The sequence below is a fragment of the Talpa europaea genome (genome assembly GCF_964194135.1).
Source record: "Talpa europaea genome assembly, chromosome: 16".
NCBI lineage: Eukaryota > Metazoa > Chordata > Mammalia > Eulipotyphla > Talpidae > Talpa > Talpa europaea.
The window spans coordinates 38,463,843-38,479,722 of record NC_140084.1 but is presented as its reverse complement, the minus strand read 5'-3'; the positions used below and the strand labels follow the sequence as shown (position 1 = coordinate 38,479,722).

Sequence of the window (15,880 nt, the reverse complement as noted above, 5' to 3'; positions counted from 1 at the left end):
ACAAGGAACACCAAGGATTTCCAGCCCTCCCTCTGAGGCTCCCGACAGCTTGACTTTGTACTTCCGTCCTCCAGAAACACAAGAGAAGAAATTTCTCCTGTTTTAAGCCCACATGGTGTGTGGCTGTTTGTTATACCAGCTCTAGGAAATCAGTACTCTCGGGGAGCCCACCTGGAGGGTCTCTGCCAATCGAGTGTCACTCCCTCCTGTGAGGTGTTGGTCAAGTGCAGCAGGCCCAGATCCTCCCTGGAGATGTGGGATGAGACCCCCTCTTCCTGCCTGCCCTTCACTCGAGCATGAGTTCTAGAGAATGTCAAAGGAAAACAATTCTGGGCAATAGTTGAAGGTGCAGAGGACAGAGCTGATTCATAACCACTGCAGTAGGTGAGGGATTTTGATACAGACTGAACTCTACCCCTCCGTGTACAGGGATCAGGTATTTCAAGGCAAGATGCAGGAACAGAGAGGGAGGCAGTGGGCAGGGGCTGGGGCAGAGTCCCCGGGGCAGTGTGATTAAGACTCTGGGTTCGATAACTGGGTGTATGGAGGTAGGTGCCTCCCCTTCTGCAGGCCCTAGAACACAGGGCCTTGAGCTTTCCAGACAGGAACCTGGGGGCACTGGGCTGTACCAGGGTGCGGCCTTGAGCTGTCAGAACCCTGCCAGCGTTTGTTCAAGTCTCCGGTGTGGAGGTGGATGAAATTGTGCTCAAAGTCTGCAGTCCTTTGGGGCCAAGGTTGAGGCCAGTGAGGAGGGCTCAACAGAGCCCAGGTTTGGTTAAAGAAAGAGTCTTTGTGAAGGAGATAGAGGCGGATGTGAGCACCACCTCCTGGCACGCAGTTCCCATGGGGAAGACAGACAAGTCAACTAGGAGGGTAGGGCATGAGGAACGGGCAGGAGCCATGGGAAGCAAAGAGTTCAGGTTGCCTGACGATGGTGAGGCGGGAGATGTGGTCTAAGGCCAGGGAACAGGGTGTTTGACTGATGTGAGAGGTTGGAAGAGGGAGAGCCAGCGTTGTCAGGAATGTAGAATTAGGGGAGGTGGCTAGGAGGGAATGAGGTGCAGCAAAAGATGGGGGAGCTGACAATAGGAGGCAGGTGGAGTTGTAGGAAGGTTCTGGGTGCCACTCCAGAAGTCCTGCTCCTTTGGGCTTGGGGTGAGCTCTGGATACATTGTTAAAAGCTCTCCAGGAGGTCTGAGTTGTAGAGCTTGCCACTTCACTGCTTTAGCCTAGGGTAACGTGGCAACCTTGCAGAGCTGTGTGCAGCCGGGAGGGAGGAGATCAGATTGCTTTTATTCAGAGGATGGCTGGGCAGAATCTGGGAGAGCCTTGTTGAAGGTTCTAGAGGGAACCCAGGGTGAGAGAAGAGGGGGTGTGGTCTGGGGCAGTGGGTGTGAGAAAGGGGAGGGATTCCAGAGATAGTTCAGGGTAGAATTGGCAGCATTTGGTGACAGATGGGATGCGCTTGTGAAGATGAGGTGACACCAGATTTCTTTGTGGACAGCTGGCTGCCTGGGCACTGAGGCGAGAATAGCGTGGGGGAGGGGTGGGATAGCTCGAAGGAACTGAGAGTCCTGCCAGGTGCCATGGGTGGGGGTGGGGGAGCCAAGGGAGGTCAGTGTCCTGGAGATGCTGCTGCTGCCATGGCCAGGGTGTGGGCAGCAATTGGAGGTGTAGGCTCTGCAAGAGTTGGGGGGGGTGGGGCACAGTGGTTATTTGAAGAAGGGTTAGGTCTTGGCAGCTGGAGAACTCTCCAGAAAAGGAGTAAGGTCAGGAGAGGAACAGCAGCAGGGAAGAAGAGTAGAGTTTCAAGAGAGAGGGGTCCCCAGCACCCTAAAGTGCCAAGAGGCCAAATAGGATGAGACAGAAGGGCACACAATGAGTCTGGAGGGACAAGGAGTATGGGGGTGGCGGGGGCTGGCTCTCCTTGGCCTTGCCTTCCACCCTGAGGCAGCCCAGGAGTCAGGTTAAAAGGTGGCTTTGGGGCCTCCCCTGGTGGCACAGCAGTTGAGCGTTGGGCTGCGAAGCTGCCCGCAGCCTCCGCAGTGCTGGTTCGATCCCTGGCCACCGGAGAGGGTCCCACATGGCGTGACAGACCTCTCCTGTCTCGCCCGCTGCTCCCCTCAGCAGTGTACTTCGTCAGTCTGCCTGTTCTGCTCCCCGCTCTGGCTCTGGTGAATTCTCTCACCCTCCCGCACTTCTGAGTGTACTCAGTGCTTGTATAAATAAATAAATAAATATTTAAAAAAAATTTTAAAAAAAGGTAACTTTGTGGGTGCAGAGGAAGAGAGCCCCAGCAACATGTCAATGTTCTGCTGGTTTTAAAATGAAATCTAACAGTTCAGCCTTTCTTCTCTTTTCCTGCAGTAGTAAGAGGGAATGCAAATGCCTCCTCAGCTCCCCAGTCCTTCTCCTGGAGGGCAGTCGGATTAAGGACAGCACTTGTCATGCCAGTAGCGCAGATGCACTGGAAAGTGCACAGCCTTCCATTTTACAAACTGAACACATCCATGAAGCCAGGGAGAGGCGGCCAAGCCGATGTCCTGGCACCAGAAGTCTTTCCTGCACCCCCTTCTAAGTGCTACTAGACACGGGGAGCCTTTATTCTGACTTCCAACAGTTCAGATGAGTTGTGCCAGTATTCTTAACTTTTTGTGGGTTGATTTTCCTTTTTTTTCCCCTGTTTTTTTAATTTATTATTATTATTATTATTATTTTAAATGTCTGGGAGTTTGTTTTTTGGGTTTTTTTAAAGATTTATTTATTTATTTATACAAGCACTGGGTACAGTCAGAAGCGCGGGAGGGCGAGAGAATTCACCAGAGCCAGAGCGGGGAGCAGAGCAGGCAGAAGGACTGAAGTGAACTGCTAAGGGGAGCAGCGGGCGGCAGGAGAGGTCTGTGCGCCATGCGGGACCCTCCTCTGGTGGCCGGGGAGCAGCCGGGGATCGAACCGGCGCTGCAGAGGCTGCGGGCAGCTTCACAACCCAGTGCTCAACCGCTGCGCCACCGGGGAGGCCCCTAATTTATTATTATTATTATTTTTATTTTATAAATTTTTACATCGTTTTTCATTTTTGCACAATGTATGCATTTTTATCTCGGTTATAGTTTCTTTTAGTGTTTTTCATCATCAAGCAAGTATTTATAAGTTCAGAAATCAAAGCAAAATAAAGATGTATACCTGAGACATCTTGCTTCTATCCCTGTTCCTCTCCAGTTCCCCTAACTTGCAGGCCAGGAGTCGGCAAATGTTTTCTGCAAAGGGCCAGGTAAATATTTGAGCTTGTAGGCCCTGCAGTCTCTAGCTGACCCCTCAGTTCTGCCATTGTCAAAGCGACATAGTCACACAGCTCTTTCGTGTCTGGCCCATCTCACTCAGCCTCCGGGTTCTGAGATTCACCCTCTTTGTGAAGTGGATTCCATTGTATGAGAACCCCAATTTATTTATCTGATTTACACTTTGGTTACTTCCAGCCTGGGGCATTCTGGGCCTGTAGCTCCTTGCCTGCCAGTGACTGCCGGTGGACAGAGCAGAGAAGCCAGCAACTGAAGGCTGAAAGACTGGCTGCCTGGCTGGGTTTCCTGAGTCCAGAGTGAATGCAAAGGCTGAGCAGGGTTTGGGGTGAGTGGTGAAAGAACAGGGACGATAATAGGGCAGAACGCATGGGCAGCCCTCCCTGGAGCCTGGAGCAAAGTGAAAGGGTGGAGGGACCCAATGGGGAGTGGCTGTGAAGTCGTTGGAAGAGAGGAGACCCTGCCCAGGAACTCCTCCTGTCTTCTCTCTTATGGGTCCCCCACCCCACTTTCCCTGCTGGCAGTGTCAGGGAGGACTTTGTCTTGGGCTTTCTCAGTCCTGGCATTCAGTAGTGGCAATCAGGGACTCTGGTCCTAAGGTCCTGTTTCCATTCCTGGGTCTGATTCAGCTGTTTTGGGGTGACGCCTGGGTACCAGCCACCTTGAAAGAATCTCCAGAGATTCTATTGGAAGCCAAGGCAGAGGCCCCCTGGGTGTCACATAGCAGTGGTCTCGGAAATCACGGTTGATTCCCGAGAACATAACCACCTGACTTAATAGACTCTCAACTGCAAACAACAAAAATAGACCCGAGCAAATGAAAGCTGCAGAGGACCTCGGGGCAAGGGGTGAGGCAGCTCTCAGAACTGCTGAGACAGGGTCGGGGCCTGAACCCTGGGGGGGGCAGCCTCACCACTCTGTGGGCACTTATGCCTCGGCAGCACACTTGCTGTGTGCCCTGGCTCTCCCTGAGCCGCTCCTGTGGCTCCTGAGACTCTTTTCTGGCTGAGCGGGACCCTGGGCAGGGTACTGACCTGGCCGTGTTCAGGGCCTGCTCCCCAGCCAATGGAGAAAGGGTGTTGGGGGACTTGGCGGCCACAACAGTGCCCCAGGGGCCCTGGCAGTGTGGGGAAGTGGTTAGACCACACAGGATGGACACTCCCAAGTTAATGGATGGTCAGTGACTCCCATGTCCTTCCTCCCTTCTCCCCAGGGGCCCAGGTTCTGCAACTAGTGCTAGCGCCCCAGGAACAGCGGACCCTAGTAAATACTTGGCTGAGCTGCTTGAGTCTCAGCAGGACAGAGACTGACCCAGCAGTCTCCTTGGCCCCTTCCCTAAACTGTCCTGCTCTTCTCACTGACAGTGTGACCCTTAACATCCGGTGTGTCCTGTGTCCTCTGTCACTGTGGTCACTGCTGGCACTTTGGGCTGGGGCTGGCTTTGAAGCCATTCGAGGTGCAGTTTGTGTTCTGAATGCCCCCCCAACCCCTCCCAGGGCCATCCAGAAGGGGCATGAGATCTGTGAGTCCCCCAGGGAGTCCCTAGCAGGTGCCCCTCTGACCACCGGAATCCTGAGAGGAGGTGGGCCTAGGGGGCATCTGGGGTAGAGCAGTCTCCCCTCCCCTCCCCAGCAGACTGGGCCACTCCCTCCTGTCCCTCCCCCTTGCCTGGGGCTCAGGTGCAGAGAGAAATCTCTGAATCCATGGAAACCACAGAGGAGGCTGGAAATCAGGAAGGAGGAGGAGGCTGAGTGAAGTCTTGTGAATCCTGGGGAGGGGGAGGGGAATATTCCCTTCCTGGAGGAGCAAAAGCCTAAAAACATCACTTCTCTCGCTGGCAGCCACTTCACCAAAGGCTTGTTCCCGGTTTTCCCCAGGGCTGTTGCAATGAAGGCAGGAGAAGGATTACTTCTCTGGGAGGAGCTAGCTGGCCCTGCGTTGGGGGCAAAGGTCAGGGAAGGGGGAGAGGAGATGGAGAACTGACCCCCCAATTTTGAGCTGAAGTCTGGAGCCAGGAGCTGGACCTGCAAGAGTTGAGGGTGCAGGGGTGGTGGGGCAGCTGCAACAGATCCCAGGGTCCCTGATTAAAGCCAGCTCTCTAGTTTGCAAGCCTGTGGGCTATAGTACATTGCTGAGACAGTCAGGTAGTGGTTGGCATGGTGGATGGGGCCAGGGGTCGTTGGCAGAGATGGGTTGAGAGTTCACATCCCACCACAGCCCCCACTCCCTGCCTATCCTCTGCCACGGCCCCGGACAGCTGTCTATGATCCTTGTGAGCAATACCAGACTTTTCCTTCAAAACACAAACCAACCAATCTTCCCTCCCTGACAGAGTCTGACCTGTGATTCCAGAGCCAGGAGCTGGGAGGTAGAGATGGGCGAAAATAGAGGGGAGAGTTGGGGGTAAGTTCAATGGATTCCAGGGACCTGGAATGAAGCTAGCTCCCCAGTTTGTAGGGGAGTTCCACAGACTGCAGAATATTCCTGAGAGATTTTCTTTTTAAAATTGGTTAAAATTTCTTTTTAATTACACAAATGCATGATTAGGGCCTCCCCGGTGGAGCAAGAGGTTGAGCGCAGCACTGTGAAGCTAGTCACAGCCTCTGAAGCACAAGTTCGAACCCCAGCCAGGAAGCTACCCACATGGCACAGCAGACCTCTCCTGTCTCGCCTGCTGCTCCCCTCAGCAGTGTATTTCTGTCAGTCTGTCTGTTCTGTTCCCCACTCTGTCTCTGGTCAATCCTCTTACCCCCCCCCACACCTTTGGCCTGTACCCCACTTCTTGTATGCATAAATAAATAAATCTTTAAAAAAAAGCAACAAATGTATGATTAATCTCCTTCTAAAAACATTAGACTATCAGGTAAAGTCACAGTCCATTTCAATTTCTCTCCCAGCACCCTCCCCAGCACCTGAAGGTGGCCACTTTGATTTATTTCCTTGGAGGCCTTTTAAGTGTATTTACACACCTAACACGTGTCCATTGAGAAATCATGAACTGTCAATTGTTTTAAGGGTTTGTAAACACTAATGATACAACGCTGTGTGCGCAGTTCTTCAACTTTTCACTCAACAAAGTGCTGTTGAGTTTGCTCTGTGTTGATACCTGTAGATCTAGGACATTCCTTTATTATTATTATTATTATTATTTTTAATTTATTTTTTATTAATTATTTTTTTCTGATATCGCCGGAGTCCCCATGGTTTTCCTGCCACCTTATCACCCGTGAACCATCACCATATTCCCTTGTGTTCATCCCTATCCTGTTCTGCGCTCCCTTGTGCCCCTTCCTTTACTGTATGGCTCGGTTCTGTGGTAAGCTTCCTGGACATTCCTCTTCACTGGCCTCCCAGCACATGAACAGACAAGAGCTCACGTATCAATGAACGCTCAGCTTGCTTCTAGTTCTCGCCATCACAGATGATGCTGCCATGACCGTGCCAGTTTCTGTCTCCTTGTGCTCACGGGGAAGCTTCTTTAGGGTGGATAATGAGAATTGCAATTATAGGTCAAAGGGCTTAGTTTTAATTTTTTGGGCTTAATAGATATTTCCAAAGTGCTCTCCAAAGTAGCTGTTCTAATTTATTTTTTCACAGCCTTTATAATGTTTGGTCTCGACAAGCTTTTGCTCCTTGTCAGTGTTGGGCTGGGAGCCATGGGCTCACAGGCTCTCTGGCCAACAGGGCTGGAGCTGCAGGGATCACAGTCCCTTAACCAGGCAGTAAAGGCTCCCAAGTGACAGTAGGACTCCCAGGGACGCGGGCTTGAGAGAACCTTGGTGTGTGTGTGTGTGTGTGTGTGTGTGTGTGTGTGTGTGTGTGTGTGTGTCAGACCCCAAACTACAGGAAGCTGGAGTGCTGGTAAAGATCCAGGTCAGCAGCCCCAATCAGGATCTCATGTAGCCCGTCCCTGCCTCCGACCACCACACAGGAGGAGCTTGGAGCTTGTCCCTGTGCTGGGCGGGCCTTCTCCAGAGGACTGGATGCCTTGCAAAGGGCCCTTAGTCTTCAAATACCAATTTCCCCCTGGAAAGTCCACCATGAGTGCCAGATCCAAAGCTAAAAATGGTTTTCTGTGCAGCTGATTGGGCAGCCTGGGATAGAGAGAACATCCATGAAGATTCCATGAGTTCTTCTCAGTCCAGTCCTGGCTTCCTTTTTCCCCAAGCCAAGTTGATACCCAGGAGAGAATCTAGGTCCCTTCTTCTCCCATACACCTGTGCAGAAAGGCCTGGGTGCCCACCCCTATGGGCACTGGTACTGGGGCTTCCCTGAGGAGACACCTGGAGAAACCTCACCGAGGTGGACAGGTTGGGGATGGGGTGGGGGGATGGGGGTGCTGCATGAGAGTCCTTGCCCGAAACCACAATGAGATGCCTCCTTGCAGGAGCCTCGTGTGCAGAAGCTCCTGCCTCTGGCATTTCCATTGTGAGGCGCTATTCAGTAAATTCTCCCTCACGCCCTTAGTATTGCTCTCTTAGAGCTAGAAATACAATTGTGATTTTCCCTTCCAGAAAGGATGAGGAAGGGAGTGAGACCCCTATGGGTCTACAGTGCTGCAGATGAACTGGACGCCTGAGTCAGGGTCCCTGGCATTGTCTGAGTGCAGCAGAGGCAAATTCTTGGATAGCGATGAATCTTTCAAAAAGACTCTGAGGATGTCGCGGTGAGTCCTTGAAGGTGGGGTGGGGCATTCAGCAAGGACAGACTGAGAACTGGTGTCCCCAGCAGGGCCGCTGTGTCAAACCACACAAGGTGTTTTACTCTGGAAGGAGCTGCGATCCCTCTTGCTCTGTGCTCAGCTTTGCCATTAAGTTTGGGTCTGTCCAGGCCTGGGAGTGAAGTCCCAGCTGACTGTGACCTTTCAGTTACCCATCCAGGCCACCTGGCGATAATCTCATGTACCCCCATGCCAGTATTGTTTTGAGGTATGGCAGTGCAGGCCAAGTTCCCAGGCTGGGTTCACTGGCTTTGGGGCACACAAGGCTCCATTGACTTAACCAGTCAAATTTAATTTGCTCCAGCCCCATCTGTGTTGTAGGGGCTTTCTGGTCCTGTCCAAGGTTATGCTCAAGGGCATTGGTTGTGGCAAGGGTTCTGGGAAATAGTGTGTGGTGTTGTCTGATTGTGCACTCAGATACCAGCCTGTCTGGCTCCTGTATAATTTCTGAGCCTCCCTGTCCTTCAGATGAGCCACATGAAACCCCTCCACTCACCTCTCTTCTGCCTGAGAAGCCAGACTCAGGGACTGTCTGCTACAGGAACCCTGTTGAGTGTGGGTGCTCAGGATGGGAGAGACTATATGAGGACAGGTAGGTAGTAGGTGACCTTGGCAATCACAGATGCTTGGAGGGGTGCATGGCTGCATGGGGATCACAGGTGATCCCCAACTTGACAGTGGCGTGAACAGATTAGGTGGCTCTTGGGGACACAGTCTATGGGTGACTTTAAGAGGCTCTACTGAAAGTGAGCTCCTGAAAATGCCACCCCGACAGAACAGGGGCAGTTGTGATGTTGGTAGGAACGTCAGAGAGAGCCAGCAATTGGGAGCCGGGCAGAGGGAGCCCCCGTCTACTTGGGGAGATTTCTCTGCAGGACACAAGCCAGAGAACAAAATCCCTCTGGCTGGGACTTTGCACTGACACTTTAGAAATTAGGAATTTCATTTATTTTTATCAAGATCTTGAAATGTGGTAATAAAGTTACACCAATGAATAGCCCAGCACAACATGGAAAATGTAATAAAGGGGAAAGCAATAAAAGGTAGAGAAACCAGCCACTCTGCACTGATAGGACGTGGATGAAATAAAAGTAATTATCACCTGCCCAGCCTGGCCAGCCCACTCCGCGTGCACAGAAGAAAACCATTTCAGAACTTTATTTCCTATATTGAATGTCGATAATTGGAGGTATTTATAAGTCTCTCTGGAAGAAAACAGCTTGTGATTTCAAGATGAGAAAACAGTCTTCCAAACAGTGAAAAACAATATATTCCCCATTTTCACACACACACAAAGAGCTTGTGTTCCGTTGATGTTTTTAAGGTGCTGTTGGAATGATTTGCCTTGCTGAAGCCACAGTTTCATTTCTCATCTTGAATTGCCTCGTAGACCCTAGCAAAGCACTCAGCAGGGACCACTTCATCTGAGGCAGTGACGGGGTTTCCTGGGGAAGGTCCCTCCGCTGCTGCTGCCTCTTTTCTGCAGAAAGATGGATACCCAGGTGGACCGGGCCTCAGGAGGAGGTCAGGAGGAGCGAGAGGTGTGCCTCTGGGGGTGGGGGTTTGTAGGATGACCCCCGGGTGGTCTGGAGGAAGGAGCCAGCCCCCTGGCCACAGGAGGGGGACAGATATGCCTGTCGCTGCCAACATTGCAAAGGCTGAGGGCCAGGCTCTGTCAGAAGGTGATGGAAAGGCAGCCTCCTGGGCATTTTGCTTCCCTCCTGCTCCTTCCTTCCTACTCCGGAAGAGGTCGGCCTAGATTGTGCCTCTACCCTCCACCTCACATGGCCCACACCCTTTATTCTTTCTCTTTAGTCTATTTTTTCTGAGCCCAGTTTTCTAGTCTCAGCAGAAACAATCACAAAAACACCAAGTAGGAGATGGCTCGGACCCCGCAGCTTCCTACTCAGACTCCTCAGGAACTCCCCACTTACTGGAGGGGATTGCAGCATGTACCCCTGCTCTCGCCGCACCCCCCCCCCCAAGCCGGAGGTCCCTGTGTTTGCCTCTGACCCCAGTTCTGGATCCTGAGCCCTCATAGCGTAGCCAGTCACAGAGTGGCACTGTGGCTTCCACAGGGGGTGAGGTGGGCCTGGGAAGTTCCTTCCCTCCAACACCCCCACCCCCAGTTCTGCTCAGCTTGACCTAATAAACAAATGAACACCAGAAAAAATATTTCATTTCCTTTCACACATGTGCACCCACATGGACAGGAGGGGTCTGAGGAAGGAAAGGTGAATTGGGTTTATATCCTGGGCTAAGGAGTGGGGTAGGGGTCTCCAGCTTTTGAGAGAAAGAAGTGGGGTGAAGACCAGGTGCTCTGTGACTAGATGTCTGCCCTTCCACATGGACAGGCTATTCAGACAGAAAGGTTATTTCTGGTAATAACTCTAACTCAGGGTGAGATCCCCAATTTACATTCTTCCAAGTCTTAAGGGGCTGGTAAAAGTTTCTCTTGAGACTGCAGGGACTCAATTGATTTCAACGTGAAATAAGCCACAAGCCAAAGGGCACATCTTGGGGAGGTCTGTCCTGAGCACCTTGGAAGGCCCTGTCCTGAGTGTCTTGGGGAGACCTATCCTGAGCATCTTGGGGAGACTTGTTTTGAACACCTTAACAGGCCACCACCAGCATGGTCCCGAAGGCAGGCCAGAAGCAGACGATGGACAGGGCCCATGTTCAGAGGCACCTCATCAAGGTCCCAAGGGTGACTCGTGGTCTGAATCTGACTGGTCACCACTCTTGGGGCTGCCATCTCCAGGCAGCCAGTTGTCAGCAGTGTCCACGGAGCTGCCCGAGTGTGGTGGCTAGATGGTGGGGGTGAGGGAGTCGGGGGGAAGGAGGGCAGGGCACAGTGTTACAAGGACACAGCAGACACGGAAGCTCAGAGGAGGACTCCTGGGCCAGCTGAGGACAGACACATCCCAGCCACTTGGAGGTCACTGTGATGGAGACTGTTTCAGCCAAGAGCCTGTGACCTCACAGGCAACGCTGCCTGAGGCCTGAGTGTGCTGCCTGGAGCACTCCCTCCGCTGATTTACACACTCCCGCTCCAACTCTCTAAAATCAATCTTTCCCCAATTGCCTCCTGGCTCCCAGCAGCATCAAGGGTCTGCCCTGCATGAATAACTACACAGTTGTCTCCCATTCCAGGGCGACTTCTCCTGGTGCCCCCTGACGGAGCTGGTGATGGGGAGGATGTGGGTGGGGGCACCCTTGGCAGAACCAGTGATGGTGAGGGTATAGGTGGGGGGTGCTGCCCTACCAGAGCCTGTGATAGGGAGGATGCGGGGGGTAAGCCCTGGCAAAGCCGGTGATGGGGAGGGGTGGAGGGGGGGGCAGTCCTTCCAGAACCAGTGATAGAGGTTTGGAAGTTGGGGGTGGTGGGGGGGGTACAGCCCTTCCAGAGCTCCTCTGGAACTTCTGCTTCCCATTCCCTTCTCTGTCCACACCCCATCTGGAAGACCCGGTGTTTAGCAGAGCAGAGGGAATACCCTGTTAGACACAGACCCTGTGTCTAGACCAGTGTCTAGCAGAGCAGAGGGAATACCCTGTTAGACACAGACCCTGTGTCTAGACCAGTGTCTAGCAGAGCAGAGGGAATACCCACTGCTAGATTCTCTTTCCTGAACTGTGTCCTCCACTACCTACTTCTCCCCAAGCCTCTTCACTGGCTTCCCTGCCTCCAGGGTCATCCCCATCCTGCAGTTGACAGAACTTGGAAAGTTCCTACTAGACCTAGACCTTAACTCCTCAGCCCCATATTCAAGGCCTTGCAGGATGTGACCCTTGCTTACCTGTAAGACCACACCTCTCACCCCCACACCCTCTCTCCTGAACACTGAACCTTTTGATTACTCCAATTACTCTGGCCTTTGCTCAGGCCCTTTCCCTTCTTAAACTACAGCGGTCAACTCTGCCTCGCCCCTGATTGGGTCAGAGGCCCCCCACGCCCACGGAGGTGCCAGATCAGGACTTGAACTAGAGGCAAAGTATCCGCTGCCTTGGGACACTCCCACCTGTCCTGAAAGGTACTTTGTCCCCACCCACCGTGCCGCCCCTCGCCTGCAGCCAGAGGCCGTCCAGCTGAGACAGACCCTCGGTTCTTCTGAGGTTTAGCCCCTCTGGCTCCAGCGGCGCCCAGGACTGAAGGGGGCGGGGCAAGACTCCAGGCCCCGCCCAGGCCCCGCCAGGCCTCGTCCAGGCCCCGCCCAGGCCCCGCCCAGGCCCCGCCCCCGAAGTGGGAACCCGGCGGCGCTCAGCTGACGGTGCACTTCACGTGACGCGGGAGCAGGGCGAACATGGCGACTACCACCGGGTGAGAGCTGCTCCTGTCCCCGATCTCTGTTCGGCGGCGCGGAGCGGGGCCTGGGCCTCCCGGCGGGGCAGTGGGTGGCGGCTCCCGCGCCGGGCCGCGCCCCCTTCGGGCTTGCTGGGTGCCCACCCGCGGCGCGCTTCCTCGCGCGATCCGGCTTCCCAGCGCCGGGCGGCGGGCTGCGCGGTCCGATTTAGGATTTCCACTGCCCACTGGTCCGCCGGGCCCCACCCTCGCGCGTGTGGGCCCCGCTCTGTGCTGCCGAGGTGGGAGGTGGGGTCGACACGCGAGTTCACGGCTACGATCCTTAGATGGGAAGGCGGTGTGGCCAGGGTGCCTGGGACCAGAGCGCTCTCGGGGGGACGGCAGTGTTTGAGATGGGCTTGCAAGCTCTCCAGTGGGGCATTTCCCCACTTTCTCTGGGGACCAGATGTCACCGCTTCAGGGAAGCCTTCCCTACACTTATCCCCCCCACCCCTTTTTAAGCTCTTATCATCACCTGATAAACTATGTTTTTGCTTGTTGATTGTCATCTCCCGGTTTAGAATGTAAGGGCAGGACCTTTCTCTGGCTCAGTCCTAGGCCTCAGTAGCACAGCATCTTGCACACCTGTGAACTAGGCGCTTTTTAATTCTGCTGCTGGAAAGAATGCATGAATGGTCCCAGTGGAGAGTATGGACAGATGAGTTTACCGAACTTTATTAGGTGGAGTGTTCCAGATGAGGGAACACAGGAACAAAGGTTGGGAGTTCAGAGCATTCTGGGGACAGAGAGAGTGGGGTGTGTCCCTGGGCTGGAGGGTGTGGCACCCTCCAGAAAGTTTTCCAGACTTTGCCCTAAGGGACTGGAGTCCTTCATGGGTTTTCATCTACTCCGATCTGTTTTTTGGAGCAAACACAGAGCTCAAGTTCAGGAGAAGGGCCTATAATGGGGAAAGGGTGGAGGCCTGGGGGTGCTGAGGATGCTGGGGTCAATGCCTGGATGCCAGGTTGGGAACTGAGATCAGAATGCTGGGAATTGGTAGACCGGATTTGGGGAACTGGGGAGAATAGCAACAGAAAATGGGATCTCAGTTGGCCTCCAAAGTTGGGAGGGCTTAGAACATAAAAATCAAATATTTAGTGGGCACCTGATCTGTTCCAGGTGGCCGAGGGGTTTAAAATAGAGTGACAGAAGTCTCAGAGAGGTGCATGGTTAGAAAGGAGGCCTGACAGATACAGGAAGCTTGCAGAACTTGACCGGGCCTCCTTGACCAGCGCTATCTCAGGATGTATGGGGCTGCCCTGCTGGATCCTTTAGGCCTGAGGTTCAGTCACAGTAGCTTCCTTAAGGGGAGCGGGTTTGAGTGTGTTTCCAGCAAAGCTCACCCCCATCTGCACAGTTAGAAGAGATCAGAACACCAGGAATAATGAGATGCTGTGCCATCAGTTCATGGCCACGGCTCCCTGGAGTTGGAGTTGGTTGCTTAAAGAGTTCTACCAGAGCCTGGGGCGGGGGTTTCTGGGGTCTACTCTATACAGTTTGGGGGAGCAGTGGCAGCCCTGAGCTAGCATCCTTGGCATCCTTTGTATATCCAGAGCCAGCCTGTGACTGTCCTGTGACTGGTGCTTGGTGACATGGTGGGTGGAGGAATGAATAGGGACATTTACTCTGAGTTAGTCCAGTGTACCACTCTGCTTTCCGGGAGGATGCTCAGTGATTGAGGAAAGGGAGTTGTAGGTGGGAGAGTTGGAGGTTGGAGAAATATCTTAAAGTCTTTGAATGGTTCCCAGACAGCTGCTACCCAGCCAGAGCCTTTGCCCAGCAAGAAGTGCAGGTGAGCTGCCCTGAATGTGTACCTCTTGGGTCATTGGTCACACTGGAGTCAGCATTCTTCTAGAGAGAAAGTATCTGAAGTGGAAAGGTTTGGATCGAAGCCTGTCCCCACCCTGATGTGAACCTTGTACTCCTGGAGCTGAGGTCTCAGGCTGATCCTGGGGGTTGCTGTACGGGGGGGCATGTGGAGATAGGAGGGTCTGTGCCCCTTTGCCCTTCTTGGCTATCTCCAGGCCTGGCCCTGACTCCACACAGCCCTCTCTTCCTCTTTGCTTATACTCAGTGCCCCAAATATCATCAGGACAGAGGGATGCAGGGCCGGAGATAGTGCCCCACTGCCAAGAGCCCCCCTCCAAGCCAGATGAGCCAGCTGGCCTTGCCAGGGGCTGGTGGAGTGTGTGCTTAGGTCTGCTCAGTGCCCAGCCAGAGCTGGAGGCGGAGGGTGAAGACACAGTCCCATCCTTATGACCCCTCCAGAAGTGGCTTCACATCTAGTACAAAGGTCCTGCCCTTGTCTGTGCCTTGGACCCCATGGGCATCTGTGAGACTTTGCAACCTTCTCAGAATGGGGTGTTCAAATGCATGGACCGCAACACAGAGGACTAGAAGGAGAGCCAATTGTATTCAAGTGCAGCCATCAAAACGTTAAAAAAGGTACAACAAGCAATGCACCTTTATCAACACATTGAATAATATAAAAGCTAATGGTAAACAATATCCTATTTATTTCATGCTTGGTTTATATAAAAGTAAGTTTATAATCAAGTTGGTTTATAAACCTGATTTATAAACTTGGCTTTATGTCTATTTATTTTATAGTAGTTTAGATAGAATAATCACCTCCATTCTGAAGTGGTGTTGAGCAGTGCTGATTATTCTGGGGTGCCCTCACAGCAGTGGTGTGATAGGAAAATGCCTGGAATTCCTCTCGGGGACAGATTCACAGGCACCGCTGCTATGGCCGTAATTTGGCTTACACTGATAATGGAGGAAAATGTAAATTTGAATGAGAGGTTAGAGAAAATAAAGATAAAGTTTTATCCCATCCAAGTGAATGGGGTCCCTAAATTCTGTGGGTGAATCCCCAGGGATCATGGACTGTGGGTGAGAGCTCCAAGGTGGTCACTGAGGACAACAGAGTGGGTGACCCAGGCCTTATTTGGGGGGACAAGGACAGGTTCTGGGCAGCAGCATCACACCTTCCTAGGGGGCTGGCCCACTCCTGGCCACTCTTTTCATGGCCCTGGCCACTTAGTGGTCCTTGATCGTTGGCAGGAGTGTGCTGGCCTGAGTAGCTGAGTGTGTTTTGTGGGTCTCTGATGTCCACTGGCCCCTGCTGTCTTCCTTGGCACTGCCTGTGCCCCTGGCTGTCTGCAGTAAAGCATGCCTTATTTGTGCTGGCACTTGGGGATGGCCTGGGTTTTGCTTTGTAAATTCTGAGTACTAGTTAACAAAAGCTCAGCACAAGCAAGTTGGAGATGTTTTATTAGTGTTGCTTTTGCTGAACTTGCAGCGAGACATCACCTGCATTGGCTCCGGGCCCAACTTTCTCTCTGGGCTTGCTGTAGGCCACAAGAATTCAAAGGACATATGTCTATAAACCTTGACTCCGCGGTTGCCCCTGAATGACTATTAAAGGGTGATGCAGCATGTGGGCCTGCCTGGTGGCTCAGGTTGGGTTGCCCTTTTCTGTTCCAGTGGATGAAGTGAGATTGTAGATTTTTTTTTTGCAGT

The 15,880-nt window shown here is 53.0% G+C and overlaps 1 protein-coding gene across 1 annotated transcript in view; it reads left to right on the top strand.

Moving 5' to 3' along the window:
• Nucleotides 1-12,317: 12,317 nt before the first annotated feature.
• The window catches only part of PEPD (peptidase D), a gene marked incomplete at both ends in the record, with an annotated part of 93,027 nt that continues 89,464 nt past the window's right edge, over nucleotides 12,318-15,880 (top strand). The window contains one exon of the mRNA XM_084256873.1: nucleotides 12,318-12,334. Within this exon, the coding sequence (XP_084112999.1) occupies nucleotides 12,318-12,334 (17 nt within the window). The remainder of the gene's footprint in view (nucleotides 12,335-15,880) is intronic.